This window comes from Molothrus ater, chromosome 13 (assembly GCF_012460135.2).
Source record: "Molothrus ater isolate BHLD 08-10-18 breed brown headed cowbird chromosome 13, BPBGC_Mater_1.1, whole genome shotgun sequence".
NCBI lineage: Eukaryota > Metazoa > Chordata > Aves > Passeriformes > Icteridae > Molothrus > Molothrus ater.
The window spans coordinates 2,332,586-2,347,076 of NC_050490.2; the positions used below are offsets into that span (position 1 = coordinate 2,332,586).

The 14,491-nt window shown below is 45.2% G+C and overlaps 1 protein-coding gene across 6 annotated transcripts in view; it reads right to left on the bottom strand.

Moving 5' to 3' along the window:
• Nucleotides 1-14,491, bottom strand: part of MYO9A (myosin IXA) — a 176,379-nt gene that overhangs the window by 84,978 nt on the left and 76,910 nt on the right. For all 6 annotated transcript variants that reach the window (XM_036390037.2, XM_036390040.2, XM_036390039.2 and 3 more), the window contains exon 9: nt 8,182-8,271. In XM_036390037.2, the coding sequence (XP_036245930.1) occupies nt 8,182-8,271 (90 nt within the window). The remainder of the gene's footprint in view (nt 1-8,181; nt 8,272-14,491) is intronic.

Genomic DNA, 14,491 nt, shown 5'->3' on the forward strand with positions numbered 1-14,491 from the left:
CAGTTCACTCCACAAGGCTTCTCTACCTTGTGTCTCTGCCAATTAAGTGTTATGGGGCTGAAAATTAAATGTTTGTGCTGAAAATGAGATGTTCTCCCTGATTTAAAGTCCCTAACACAGCAGAGTTTATCATCCCAAAAAACCATCCTATGATGGTCATTCCAAGTGTCTTGTATTCCTCAGCAAAAATTCATCCCAGGTGAAGAAGGGCCAGGTAAAATGACACTTGGTGACGTGAAAAAATAAAATCTAATGATTTTATGGCACCAGAAGAGAAAGATGTGTCTGGCCCACCACTCCTGGCCAAAGGTTCTCTCCTCTCTCCTTCTCCCAAAGGACACAAATCCAACTCTCCTCCCACTCCAAGAAGTCTCTCTGGCTCTGCTGAGCCAGCACAGACCCAGAGACAATGAACAGGAGAGGATGAAAGGACAATGAAAGCAAAGCTGTGGAGCCCTCAGCAAATGTTTCCAGAACACCTGGACTTTTCTCTCCTGCTTTGCTGTCACCAAAACACAAAGTTCAGTGCTGGTCACCCCCTGCCTAATCCTGCACGTCTCAGATTGTCAGGAGCCTGAATATTTTGGTTTGTAAATCTGACCTGAACTGCATCACTGCTTTTCCAACTAATCATGAGTTGATTTCACATGCACTTACAGCTGCACCTATTTATGCAGAATGAAAAGCATCTCACAGATTTAATTGTAATTTGGGTGCTCTGGACACAGTCACAGAACAGTTCCATGGTGACCTTCCACAGCCATGTAACAACAGCATGGAGCACCCAGCTGCTAAAGAGCACCTGGCCATTTGAACAAAGACATGATCATGGGATGCCAGACAGGTTTGGCTTGGAAAGGAGCTTCAAGGTCATCCACTTCCACTCCCTGCCATGCACAGGGACACCTTCCACCAGCCCAGCTTGCTCCAAGCACTGTCCAACCTCACCTTGGACACTGCCAGGGATGGGACAGCCACAGCTTCTCTGGGCAACTTCTGCCAGGGCCTCCCCACCCTCACAGCCAAGAATTCCTCCCCAATATCCCATCCATCCCTGCCCTCTGGCAATGGGAAAATGTTCCCGCTTGTCCTGTCCCTCCATCCCTTGTCCCCAGTCCCTCCCCAGCTCTCCTGGAGCCCCTTCAGGCCCTGGTAGGGCTCTGAGGTTTCCCTGGATCCTTCTCTTGTCCAGGTGAGCACCCCCAGCTCTCCCAGCCTGGCTCCAGAGCAGAGGGGCTCCAGCCCTTGGAGCTTCTCCATGCCCCCCTCTGGGCTCTCTCCAGCAGCTCCACATCCTTCTGATATTGGGGACCCCGGGGCTGAGGCAGCTCAGAGGAAGAATCCCCCCTCTCCCTGCTGCCCAGGTTCTGGGGGAGTTTGGGGCTGCTGGCCCAACATCTGCTCCCCAAGAGCTGCTTGCAGTGCCTTGCTGGAGGTACAACTCTGTCCCTTTCAGTTCCTCTGAGTTTTCAGACACCCTGTTTCCACTTACAATTCTGAACACACATTCAGTTAAATACAGGGCGTGCTTATAGTGACATCCATCACAACAAACAACCAGCTCCCAACAGCTCTCTAGAATTAAAGGAAGGCAAGAATCAGGTCAGTTGTTGACCAAGAAGTTGTCTCACATCTTTTATTTCCCTTCTGTTACACAATTTCGCATCAGATTTCTCCCAAAAGTGTGAATTAATGCTTTCTAACCCTTAGGGTAAAATGTCCTTGATCACAAATGGCTTAAAATTATAAAGATCTGCTAAAATAATGTCTATTAGCAAAGTCACTTGCTTAAGAAATATCAACTGTATTGGTTAAATGAGGTTAATGAATTGAAAACATCATGGAATTTATTTTTTTTTCTGGAGGAATGTAAAACAGAGCTCGCTAACAGATGTATTTACTTTGATAATGAGTTTTGTCTCATTGGATGAAAAACAGGGAAAAAATGCAGAGACTGGTGAAAAACAGACAAGCAGGTGCTGGACACCAGCCTGATAAACAGAACAGATGGGATGGAAACCAGGCAGGGACGCTTGTGGAGCTCAGGATTGTCTCCAGCATGATGGAAAAGGATGGAACCACCAACCAAGATGGATTTAAGAGAGTTAACTGAGTGGATGAGTCAAGGCATGTTCTAATGGCCTTGGAGACCTGCAGTGAGCAGAGATGGAAAAAACCTGAATTCCTTGGATTATTTAGATAGAAGCAGGAAGACAGATGTGGCCTAGGAGAGCAGTTCCTTGCATGGATTAAGGTGATACTCAGATTACAAACAGGATCAAGAGGAAGATTTTTAACAACCCCCAAGTTCTCCACAAAGATGTGACTGAAGTGCTCTGCTCCCTCGTGTCTCCTACCAATATCAGCCAAATCACTCGATATTTAGAGCATCTTTTTTTTTTTTTTGAATACCTGAATTGTGGCTTGTGAAACTTTCCTACCTCAGTATAACTGCAAAAATGCACATAATAATGTATGAAAAAAGAGCCCAGAGTCTGAGTTGAGGGGCACTTTGAGAGGGGCAACAGCAACCCACAGCATGTTACTTTGCTGCCATTAAAATCCCATTTTTCCTTTTTTCAGCTACATGCCTGCTGTATTTTGCTTATCAAGGAGAAGATGGCTGGGGCTGCAGAGATGTCCAATTCTCAAGGCAGATCTGAATCAAAATAGTCCAAGCACCACTACTACCACTGATGGCTCTATTGCACCCATGACCTTTTCCAAGGGTCCTCCCCATTGCTAGATGATAAGTGGAATTTTCCAGCTCACTGTTACCACACGCTGCACTGTGATTTCTCTGCAAACCCATGAAGTGCTGCTGGCTCCATTAATGCACCATCTCACTTCTCATAAAGAGTTTGGCAGCTGTTTTGGACAACAGCCCAAGACCTCAGCACACAAGTGCAGCCTTTCATGTCTGTGCAGCCTTTTCCCTAAGTTTATCTATAGCCTAAAGCTTCTAAACCTTTGTGCTCGCCCAAACTGTGTAGTTGTTTCAAACACTGCATTAAAACACCATCCAGTGCTATAAAAGGGAAAATGGATGGTTCCAGAGGCAGCTCCATGGCAGATGAGCCACTGTGGCTCAGGAGATAAGAGGCAGCTGCCAGAGATGAGTGCAAGCATTATTTATGAATGTGGTGTCGTTGATTGCCAGAGGTGCAGCCAGAGAGGATGGCAGCTCCCTGCAGGGTCCCAAATCAAGCACGTTTGCCATCGGTGCCACAGCCATGAGAGGCAAAACAAAATAGTCTTGATTTTTCCCTGTAAAACCAGATCTCCCCTTGTCTGCCCTCTCCTTAATTTCAGAAAGAGCTGTAGCTCCAGTGACATGGGGATGTACTTGAATGTTAATACCATGGTCAGACACAACCTCTAAACAATAAACCATGAGTTACTGAACGATGAGAAAAGCACATTATGCTTTGTGGAGTCTTCCTGAAAAACCACATGCTCATCCCACAAACCCTGTAACACCCCAAGGATGGGCACTGGGACACTTAGAATCCCATCCTGGCGTTTGGCTCACAACTATTTATTTGCTCCTACCTATGGCCCTGCTCGTGCAGGTGCTGGTGCCACATACCTTGAACACTTTTGGGTAAAATAAAGTAAAATGAAATCTTCTCTCTGCTGGGAAGAACTTGCTCAGCTGAAGACAATGGGACCTGCAACTGCTGGCACACAGGAGACCCTGATTTTAATTGCTGGAATCCCACCTCCTCACTGGACTTCAGTGTTACATTTAACCTGATACCTGATCTAGATCAAAGATTCACAGACTGTTTGAGTTGGGAGGGATCTCAAAGCCCATCCCATTCCACCCCCTGCCACAGGCAGCAACACCTCCCACTAGGTGAGGGTGCTCCATGCTCCAAGCACTGTCCAGCCTGGCCTTGAACACTTCCAGGAATGGGACAGCCACACTTCCCTGGGCAACCTGTGCCATTGCGTCACCACCCTCACAGAGAAGAATTCCTTCCCAATATCCCATCTAACCCTGCCCTCTTTCAGTTTGGAGCCATTTCCTTTTGTCCTGTTACTCCAGGCCCTTGTAAAAACTCACTCTGGAGCTTTCCCCTTTAGGTATTAGAATCCAGTCCTTGGATCCTCCAAGATCATCCAGCAGAATAATAATACGTGGGCAAGAATCAAAAAAGTCATGAATTTATTAAAAGAAACATGGAGTTGACAAAATCAATATTTCTGCCTAACTTTAAAATGGCACATTATTCCTGAGGGAAAAACCCAACTCAACTCCTGGGGCAAAACCATCAAGAAGTCCTAAGAGAGGAAGCACAATATGAATGAACAGGTTTATTTACTGGTGGTTCCCAGTTGCAGCTTCACCTTCAACACTGCAGGCTTCCAGCTGCTGGGAGAAGAGAAGGTTTCAGGGAGACCTCAAGAGCCCCTTCCAGGGCCTGAAGAGGCTCCAGGAGAGCAGGAGAGGGACTGGGGACAAGGGATGGAGGGACAGGACACAGGGAATGGCTTCCCAATGCCAGAGGGCAGGCATAGATGGGATATTGGGAAGGAATTCCTCTCTGTGAGGCTGGAGAGGCCCTGGCACAGGGTGCCCCATCCCTGGAAGTGTTCCAGGCCAGGCTGGACAATGCTTGGAGTGAGCTGGGCTGGTGGAGGGTTTTGCTGCCATGGCAGGGAGTGGAATGAGATGAGCTTTAAGGTCCCTCCTAACTCAAACCCATCTGTGACTCCATGATGTCCATCCACAAGTTGTCCTCACTTTGCAGTACCTTCTACCCAAAACAGGCCAGAATAAAAGATGCAGTTTTACCCAAATTACTGCAGAGATGAACAGAACCAGGAGCAGTCAGTCTGGTATCAATTCATAACTGAAAGAGAATGTTTCAAGCAAGCTGCCAAGTGTCCAAACCACTGTTTCTAAAAAAAAAAGCCCCAAACCACAGGACTGCGTTTCCAATCAGCACACAAGAAGGCAGGAGCGTGCAGCCAGCCAGGAATGTGACATCACTGCAAATCCAACTAAGTCAGCTTCTCCATGTGCTCGGGGCTGCAGCTCAGAGAAGGGGAAGAGAAAAGGCTTGGCTTGGAAAATAAAACTCCAGTCTCAGCTCTGAAACCTCCAAAATACCAAAGGGAAGGATCCCTTCAGGCAACTCTGCCCATTCAAGACTATTAAAGGGGGTGAGAGTTGTCACAGCAGGACCCTAAGGGCACAAATCTGTCAGGAGCCAGGCTGGGATCATGGAATGATCACACTCACTTTCCATGAAAAGCATTTCTGCACAGAGTTGTCATCTCCAACATGCTCCAACACTGATGAAAGGGATGGGCAAATGTCAGCCCTTGTGCCAAGCACATTCCAGAATGGAGCAGATGCACATGGGAACCTCATCAAAGCTCAAAACCCATCCCAAACCTAAATCTCAAACTTTTTATGTGGAATCCCAGTCAGTTTGGGCTGGAAGTCTTAAACTGGTCTCAACCCATTGCATACCATGGGCAAACCCCATGCAACCTGGCCTTGGACATTTCCAAGGATGTAGCATCTCCCACCTCTCTTGCAACCTGAAGACTGGTAGATCTCACCTGCTCTTCTTGACAGTGTGAAGAAGCAAGGACATGCCAAAATGACATTATGCAATCCTTTCTGTGAGAGTCTGTGGAGCAGAGACTTTTCCAGACGAACCCCACTGAAAATTTCAGTGTACCAAGCTATGAAAAAACCCACAGGCATCTGAAGAATAAAATAGCTGCTGTATCCATCAGGAAAGGCAGCTGCCCATGAGCTACAGAGGTCGTGGTGGGAGACCCATGTCTGCAAATCCTCAAACCCTCAATGGCTCCATCCCTTGGAGCCAACTATAATGCTCCTTTGTTAAATACACAGGAATAACCAGCCCGTTGATTCCCAAGAGCCCAGTGAGTCATGAGTGGGGATTATCAGACATCAGCAGTCTTTGTGAAGTCCCAAATGTCAAATGAATCCCATTCTTCCTTCCTGATTCAGACAGATCTGAATTTAAGTCACTCCTCCAACTCCCTGAGCCAGAGGAAGACCAGGAGAAGGCCTCTTACCACAGGGAGGTTCAAGTTAGAGCATCTCAAATTCTGCTCTGTGAGCAGTGAACCTGCTCTCAGAGAGAGGTCACTGCTGGATAAAATTTGGTGGTCAGGATGCTGACGATGTAAGTAGGGAGGTAAACAAAAGGCACTGGAGGTGCTCATCTTCACACAATTCACAGCTTCTTCCAAAATGATTTTGTCATGGAGATCACATCAACCATTCCCAAAGCAGCCTGGCTCCTTCTCTTCTCCCACAGCCACCACACCCTGATCTTTCCTTTCTTCTACTGATAGTGGTGATAAACCTTTCTAAGGGGACACCTGGGATTTGGGAGCAGCCATATCACCAAAAACATTTGGGAAAGCACTTGAGAAACTCATGCTGAGCCACTCTAGTTCTAAAGAGGTGTCTTCCAGCTCAGCAGAAGGTAGGACTGCTCCCAGCAGTGTCAATACACTGCAGGTGTTGGGCAGCAGGGCAAGGGAGGGGATTTTGCCCCTCTGCCCTGCTCAGGTGAGACCCCACCTGAAAAGCTGCCCCAGCCCAGCACAGGAGCTGCTGGAGAGAGTCCAGAGGAGGCACCAGAGTGATCAGAGGAATGGAGCAGCTCTGGTGTGAGGAAAGGCTGAGAGAACTGAGGTTGTTCAGCCTGGAGAAGAGAAGGCTCCAGCACCTAAAGGGGCTCCAGGAGAGATGGAGAGGGACTTGGGACAAGGGCCTGGAGGGAGAAGACAAGAGGGAATGGCTTCAAACTGACAGAGATGGGATCATGGGGAGAAACACTTTCCTGTGAGGGTGGTGAGGCCCTGGCACAGGTTGATCAGAGAAACTGTGGCTGCCCCATCCCTGGAAGTGTTCCAGGCCAGGTTGGATGGGGCTTGGAGCACCCTGGTCCAGTGGTAGCTGTCCCTGCCCAAGGCAGGAGCTTGGAACAAGACCATCTTTAGGGCTCCTTCCAACCCAGCCCAGTCTATGATATTCTAAGGTCCCTCCAGCAGAAGGGCAGTTATAGCTCAGTTCTAAACTTTTCTAGCCACTTCTTTTATGTCTGTGCCCAAGATGAAGGAAAAAAGTAGAAACACCACATTGATTAAATGTCCATCACAAAGACCCAGAGAGCCCTTGTGTGCCCTTTGTTAGGGCACATTTCACGTCTGCACAAAGACAACACTTCATTTCTAAAGATTAAAGCTCAGTAACAGTTACTGAGCTCAAACACACCCTCAAAGTGGGAGAAAATATATTTTTTACCCCCTTGGAAAAAGGAGTCAAACTATCTCCAGCAGACCCCCAGTGAACACATGATGTGTTTAGTTATTTGTGACACAACAGCTGCTCTAGATGCTATTCAAATTCAAGGTGCTCTGAATTCTCACACAACCCTACAAGAAGAGGGAACAGAGGGACAAAGTGTGGTGTGATGCTCAGTGTTCCTAATCTGGGGGATACAAGAAGATTAGAGGCAGAAATAGCCAAAACAAGCAGTTCAGCAGAACAGAACTGATGTATTTTGAAGAATATAAGAGGGAAAAAATTGTTTCTCTTTACCAGCCACAGAATAGAATTCAGAATTCCTGAAAATCCCATATAACTACACTGGAGTCTGAGAGAAGCTGATGGATTTGTGGCTGCTCCAAAGCATCACACAAGGGCCCAGGTTTTGAGGGGTCTGAGGAAAAGCTACTGGGAATCTCCTATGGAGATGTGCACCTCCTGCCATAGAAGAGCCACACTACCACAGGCACTCAAGAAGGCAGCAAAAATTCCCTGGAGTCTTGGGTCAGCACTGTGCTGAGGAATCAGTTCTCCAGCTTAAGGAATGACATCTGGAGATGAACACCTGCACCCACACACACTCAGCAATGCATAGCTCTGCTTTGGACAACTCTCACACAACCACAAGTCATTAAAGCACTTACAAACCATCAGAATGAAGTACAAACCTGCCTTCCAGGATTGGAATTGAAGAAAAGTCAATAATTTCCTAGATTAGGACACCCATTAGCTTCGCCGACATTATTTTGAGATAAATAAATAAAAACTGAAAGAAAACTCTGAGTGTGCATCTCAAAGTAATGAAAACCATTCCAAGAGTTGCCTTTTAATAACAAATATCATGTACTAACCTCTGCCAATTTGTATGGTAAGATCAGCTTCTCTCCCACTGTCACTGTCTTTCTGGTCACCAGGGCCTCAAACAGCATCTCTTCTTTCACCTAAAACAAAAGTACAGATGTTAATGATTATTCTAGTGATCTTTTTTAATTTTAAATCCAGTTTAAAAAATGCTAAACTTAAAATAAAATTCAGTGTAATATTCAGATAGCAAAATTTAATTAAAAAAAAAAACAAACCACCAACACTTTTGCCAGCCTTTGCAGAGTTAAGTTCAATGGGTAAAAACATGCCTTTGGGAGGAGCCAACTCAGCACATAAACCCAGCATCAGAAACCTAACACCAGGGTATTCAAAGGAACCTGATTTTCTGCATTCAGCATCCCAGTTGTAGAAATATCCCATTGGTTTCCTTATTCCCGGTACAGCTCCTCCCTCCCACACTTTCTCTTGGCAAAATAAGTCAACTTTCCAGCGCTGTCAAGATGAAATCATACAAATTACTCCAGAATAAGCCAAGCAGTGTCATCAGTTTCAGAGATATCCAAGTGAAGGAGGGGGTTTTTTGTGCTTTTAAGGGTGGGGAAGAGTCAGAAGGAGGAAGAAACCCTTGGAAAAGCACCTGATATTTACTCTGCTATTGGCACTGGATGTTTACTTCCTAAAGCCCCAGTTCCTGGCGAGGTGACAGTCTCTAATCAGCCCTCACAGGTCTGCAGAACAAAACTCAGTTGTGCAAACACAGACACTTCAGCAAAGAGGAAAACAGTGCTGACAAATTAAGTGGTACCTGCAGCTGTTGGGGAAAAGCCACTTTCCCAATCAAGACCGTCTTACTTTGAGGAATTCAGGTGTCCTCTCTCCCAGAATAAATGAGTTAGACCTAAAGACTTTGAGTTATTGACTGATCTTCATTAAATTTCCAAGTCAAAAAAGACATCATGAGGCTGGGTGGGAATCTTGGAGCCCAGAATTAATGGATGTGGACTGACACAGAGAAACTGCACTGAAATCTCTACAAACTGCTTATCCTACCTGAAGGACTCCATGCAGGCACCAGACCTCCTCTGGACATCTCTGACTGTTCAAAATCCACATTCCTGAAGCCATCCAAGGCCATATTTTTATCACAGGGAAACCATTTATGTTTTGACAAGGAAAATGGGAAACATAGAGGTCTATCAATTGAACTCAATGATCTTAGAGGTCTTTTCCAACCAAAACAATTCTGTGTACCTACTTTGACTTAAAGGTTTCATCCAGGAATTAGTATGAAGAGGAAATGCAAACAAGACAGTGAAAGGTCAGGAATCTCACAAACCATAGCAATAATGATGCCCTTCTGTACAAAAGTCTCCTTCTGCCAAAACTACCATTATGTGAGTCTCCCTGATAAAACCCAGGGCGTTTTTATATAACTGATTCTTCCTGCAACAAGAACTTGTTGCTGTGGAAATCAGAATCCATCAGGTCACCTGTATATGATGTCACCTGCCAGCAAGGTCTCTATCACTGGAAATGACACTTCAAGGTTCATTTCTTTAGAGCTCAGCACTACTCAGGACCTCCCAGTTCCTACAACCTGATTTTACCTTTCAAAATCAAGCAGGGAAAAAAATAATCTTCTGGTTCATCCAGAGATCCATAGCAAGATTCCACATTTGGTTTCTATTCCTCTACATTCACCAAAATATGTGATTTTGTAATTTCCAGCTCTGTGGACACTTTTCCAGCAGCTCTTGACTGTGGGACTATCAGCTGCTGTCCCTCAACTGCACAACTTGGAACAAAAGTGAGTTTCACACCATCCATTATCCCCCTTCAGGGATGCTGCAAACCCACAGCCAGCATGCTGGCTTTTTTAAATTATCCAAGGCAGCAAGGCAGAGGGTGTCAGATGGTTCCTAATCAAAACAGTCCAAAGAAATATTCCTCAACAACATAAGCACTTCCAAGTCCCAGATTTGTCAGCAAACACAGGGATTTTAAGCAATTTAAACAACTACCCATGCCATCCCTCACCATCCCCAGCTCATGGGCACTCTGGATCTTTCTCTCCGTGCTCTCTGGAGCAGGGAACCTGGGGATGTGCATCCTTCTTCTCCTGACCCGTGGAGATCTCATTAAATCATCTTGTACAAAAACACTCTTGGCAAGGATGGGAATCCCTGCATCTCCCCAGGCCCCTCTCTGCAATTACCACCCAGTGGAGCTTGGTCTCAATTCCTTCATCACCTCTGATGAGCACCACGGGGGCAACCAAATCATCCTGATCTGCATTCAAGGTCACAGCATGAAAGTAGCTGACTCCTGATGCCAGGGAGGAGCCACTGGAGCTTTCTAAATAAAAACTCAGCACGTGCTGATGACTAAGGACATGGAGGCACTTACAGCTTCCCCACATCCTACACCTCCTCCTCCAGTAAGTGTGAAACACTAAAATAGGAACACCCATTGGTGCAGAGTAGCAAAGAGGAGAACACCACTTATTCCTTTACTTTGTGCCCTAGGAGTTTCACTCTTGGGTCACATTTCATGGATTTTTGCTTCCTGGTGCTCTCCCTCTTAAACACGGCCTGCAGGAGTTTCGATCTTAATTACAGGGACAAAATGCAGATTTGCAGATTTAAGACCTTGTTGCCACAAGTGGGCCCAGAGAGGGCTGGAAGGCTCCACTCCATGAGCAGTGAGGGGTGACCAGCAGTGCCACAGCTGGGAACGTCAGCGGAGCACGGAGCCAGCACGGGCTGGGCTGGAGCCAAGGCAGGCAGAGACTGCTCCTCCAGTAATTCTGGGTATTATGTTAGAGCAGCTGAAGAAAAAGGAACCATTTCCAGCTGGAGAACAAGAAAACATCAGGTTTTGTCTCTCCTTCCATATTTGAGAAAGGGATTCCAGTGCTGAGTGCTCGTTCTAAGGACGCCTCGTGTGGAGTAACGGAAAATAAATTCAGATTTCTATCAGCTCTTCTTGGAAAAGAGCTGAACCTTTTCCTCAGACTTCTTTCAAATAACCAGAGCGTTAGAAAGGATGAGAGGGAATGGCTGGGGCTGTGTTAAGGAGGTTTAGGCTCTTCCCTCAGAGGGTGGCTGGGCACTGAACAGGCTCCCCAGGGAATGGTCAGGGTCCCAGGGCTGCCCCAGCTCAGGGAGAGTCTGGACAATGCTCTCAGGCACAGGGTGGGATTGTTGGGGTGTCTGGGCAGGGCCTGTGGCTGTCAAGTTACACTCAATGGTATTTGTGGATCCCTTCCAACTCAGCATATTCTGTGATTCTCTGAAGTTTTCTGACTCTAATTCTGGCTCAAAATTTTGCATCTAACGATGATATCCCTACTCATTGCAGGGATGTTGGACCAGACGAACTTTGGAGGTCACTTCCAACCCCAATCATTTTGTGATTCTACAGAACATCATCTGAAAAACAAATCCAGAAGAAAAAGCTGGAAGCAAGCACTGTCTGCTCCATAATCCTCACCCGCTCCTCAATTAATTTCCAAGACATTTATCACAGGAGGAGCCCCAGTGCCTGTGGGATCCCTCTGGGAAGCTGAAGGCCATTTTTTAGTGGAAGAAGAACTTGAGCACATAAATCTCCTGGAGAGGCCAACTTTAGCTCCAAACAAAAATGTGCACTGGGAGATCTGGCAAAACTTACTTAGGTCACTTGATAACTTGTATTTACCTTTATTTGTATTGAGGTTAGGTATTGCATTGGTTACCTAAACCTAAAAACTGAATACAAAACTGCTCCACTGAGCAAAGACAGAATTTATCTCCTTCCTCAATGCTCCATCCATGGAAATAATTTCCCATTTTATTAAACACACACAATTAAAACATTCCTGCTGTTCCAATGGAAAACAAAACGTCTCTTTTAAGGTCAACTCGATAATCTCTAATATATTATTTTTATTAATAAGCCCACAAATTAGCTTTTCCAAGCTTTTCCCCCAGAAACACAAAGGTTTTACCCAGTTTTACACAACCCTCTATGATTTCTGCCCAGGCCCTGGGATATTTGCAGTGCTTGCACAGGACTCCACGTCTGCTTGATCCATCAGGCAGCCTTGACATCACTCCCCAGCACAGCATTTCAGCAGAGTTTAAACAAAGGCCCTGAAAAATCTGCCAAAAGCATCACATAATCCACACACTATGTCTATTCCTGAAAAAAAAAAATGGAATCAAGGAATTTACTGTAAATGAAACAATGATCTGCAGAGTCTGGCCAAAATCCTATATTGCAGTTTCAACAAATGCTGCTCTGGATGGTTTAATAAAGCAAAAACATATTGGATGAGGTTGTTGATATCTAAGAAAAAGCAAATCCATTGCAGATCATCATCTCCTCCCAGATTCCTTCAAAAAAATCTCAGTATTAGCTTCATTTTCTAGGGACACCAATCTCATTACACAGAGGGAGGATAGCTGTGCAGTGGTGTTGCATTAACTGGTGCAGCAGGGAAATTCCCCCAGTTATCATTAGAGGTCCCAACACAAACCTACCAGCTCACAAAAATTTGGGCCAGATTCCCCTTTGCAGTGGGAGAAGACCCTAATTTTGCCCAAGTTTTCAATTTCAGCCAGGCTGGTGGTTCCCCTCCTGCCCTTGGAGGCTACATCCCCATGGAGGCCATGCTGCAGCACCTCTGCATCCCCTCTTGGCTGCTCTCAGGGATGGCCAATGCAGCTCCAGCTGGATTTTTCCTTCTCTTTTCTGTGTCAAATCCTTGACTGAACAAATCCAATGAGTCATCTGAGTATAAAGATCAACTGAGAAGTTCCTCCAAGACAAGGAAGTATCAGATCACAGTTTCTTCCCTCCCTTTGCTGTGCTCTGGATGGTCCCACCAAACAGCCAGTGACCACAGGAAAGGAAGTTCAACTCCCTGTCAACTCCTATTACTTTTATTCTGAGATGATTTTTCACTTATTAGTGTCTAATGCCAAGATCTGGAGAGGGGATTAACAACTTTTTCAAGCCAATTCATCATTTCAGCAACAATGGGAAAAGCAAAACTGTTCAGTGACCACAAAAAAAAAGAAGAATGTAATAAAAACAATTACCCAAATGAGACAAAATACAAAGTGTCAAATGTTTTAACCAGTATTTTAAATCTCTGGCTGAGTAAAACTCATTGCACTTAATGTGGAGAGCTGTAATGAATAAGGAGTGGTGGCTGCTCTTTGTAATGATGCTTCAACTGTTTGAACCCTTTGGCTCTTCCTTTGGGTCAAACCTGAATAAGCAACATCTGTTGAGGCCTGCAAAGAGAAATGTGGCATTTCATGGAGATAAATCAAGCCTGAAAATGAGATTATTGGCTTTATTTCAGCTGATTTCAGTGGGTCTGTTGAAAGGTTTACACTTAGAGGCAGCAAATGCTTCCAGTTCCATGGATCAATTATCACCTAAATGCAACTTAGGGACAAACAACACCACTTACCAAACTCAGTGATGCATTTCATCAGATCCTACCCCAATGCAGCAAGCATTGTCCCAATCTAATTAACAAGCATTTTATGTTCTAGATGGTCATTTAATTTGCAAAAAGAATTACCACAATGAACAGAAATCTATCAATTTGCTCAGACATTTCAGATCTTAGTGGTTAGGTTTGTTGGGTTTTTTTTCAAATGGTGAAAAATAAATATATTTATTGATTTTTACATCTTGTTGACACTACCTGGAGGTGCTGTTCCAGCCCATGGCATTAAGGCACCGTTGGATTGATGTGGCTCAGCCAATGCCTCATTTCACATAATCATGTGTAAAAACCACCCCACGACCTCCCCACATGCAGATGTTGCAAAAGGGTTTGTTTGCAAAGGCAAAGACCCAAAGCCTGGAACTTTTTCAGCTCTCTAAGTCACTCTCTTACTCAAAACTTTTTTAAAAAACAATTACTTAACTGACTTGGCCACATTTAACAGGGTAAAATCAACAACATTTTCCTCCCCACTTATATTTTCCTTCTGTTTATTTCTGCAATCTCCAAGGCCAAGATGCAAAGAGCATCCAGCTGCTCAAACCATATTTTACAGAAGCTTTCCCCTCCCTAAATTCAAAGTATTAATGAAGTGCTATGAAAATCCCTGAGAGCCAATTCCCAAGTTCTGTAGGTAGGGAGATAACACAACATTTATTTAATGGAATGAATGGGAAGAGCACTATGTGTAACACAAAAGGACAAGTTGCCTTCTGATTCCACCATAAAATCAGCACAAATTCACCTTCCAGACCATCCAAGGAGTACAAAAGAGTAAAGATAATTGTTGCTATAATCAACTAGATGAAAAACAGTTCAGCTGCAAGAAG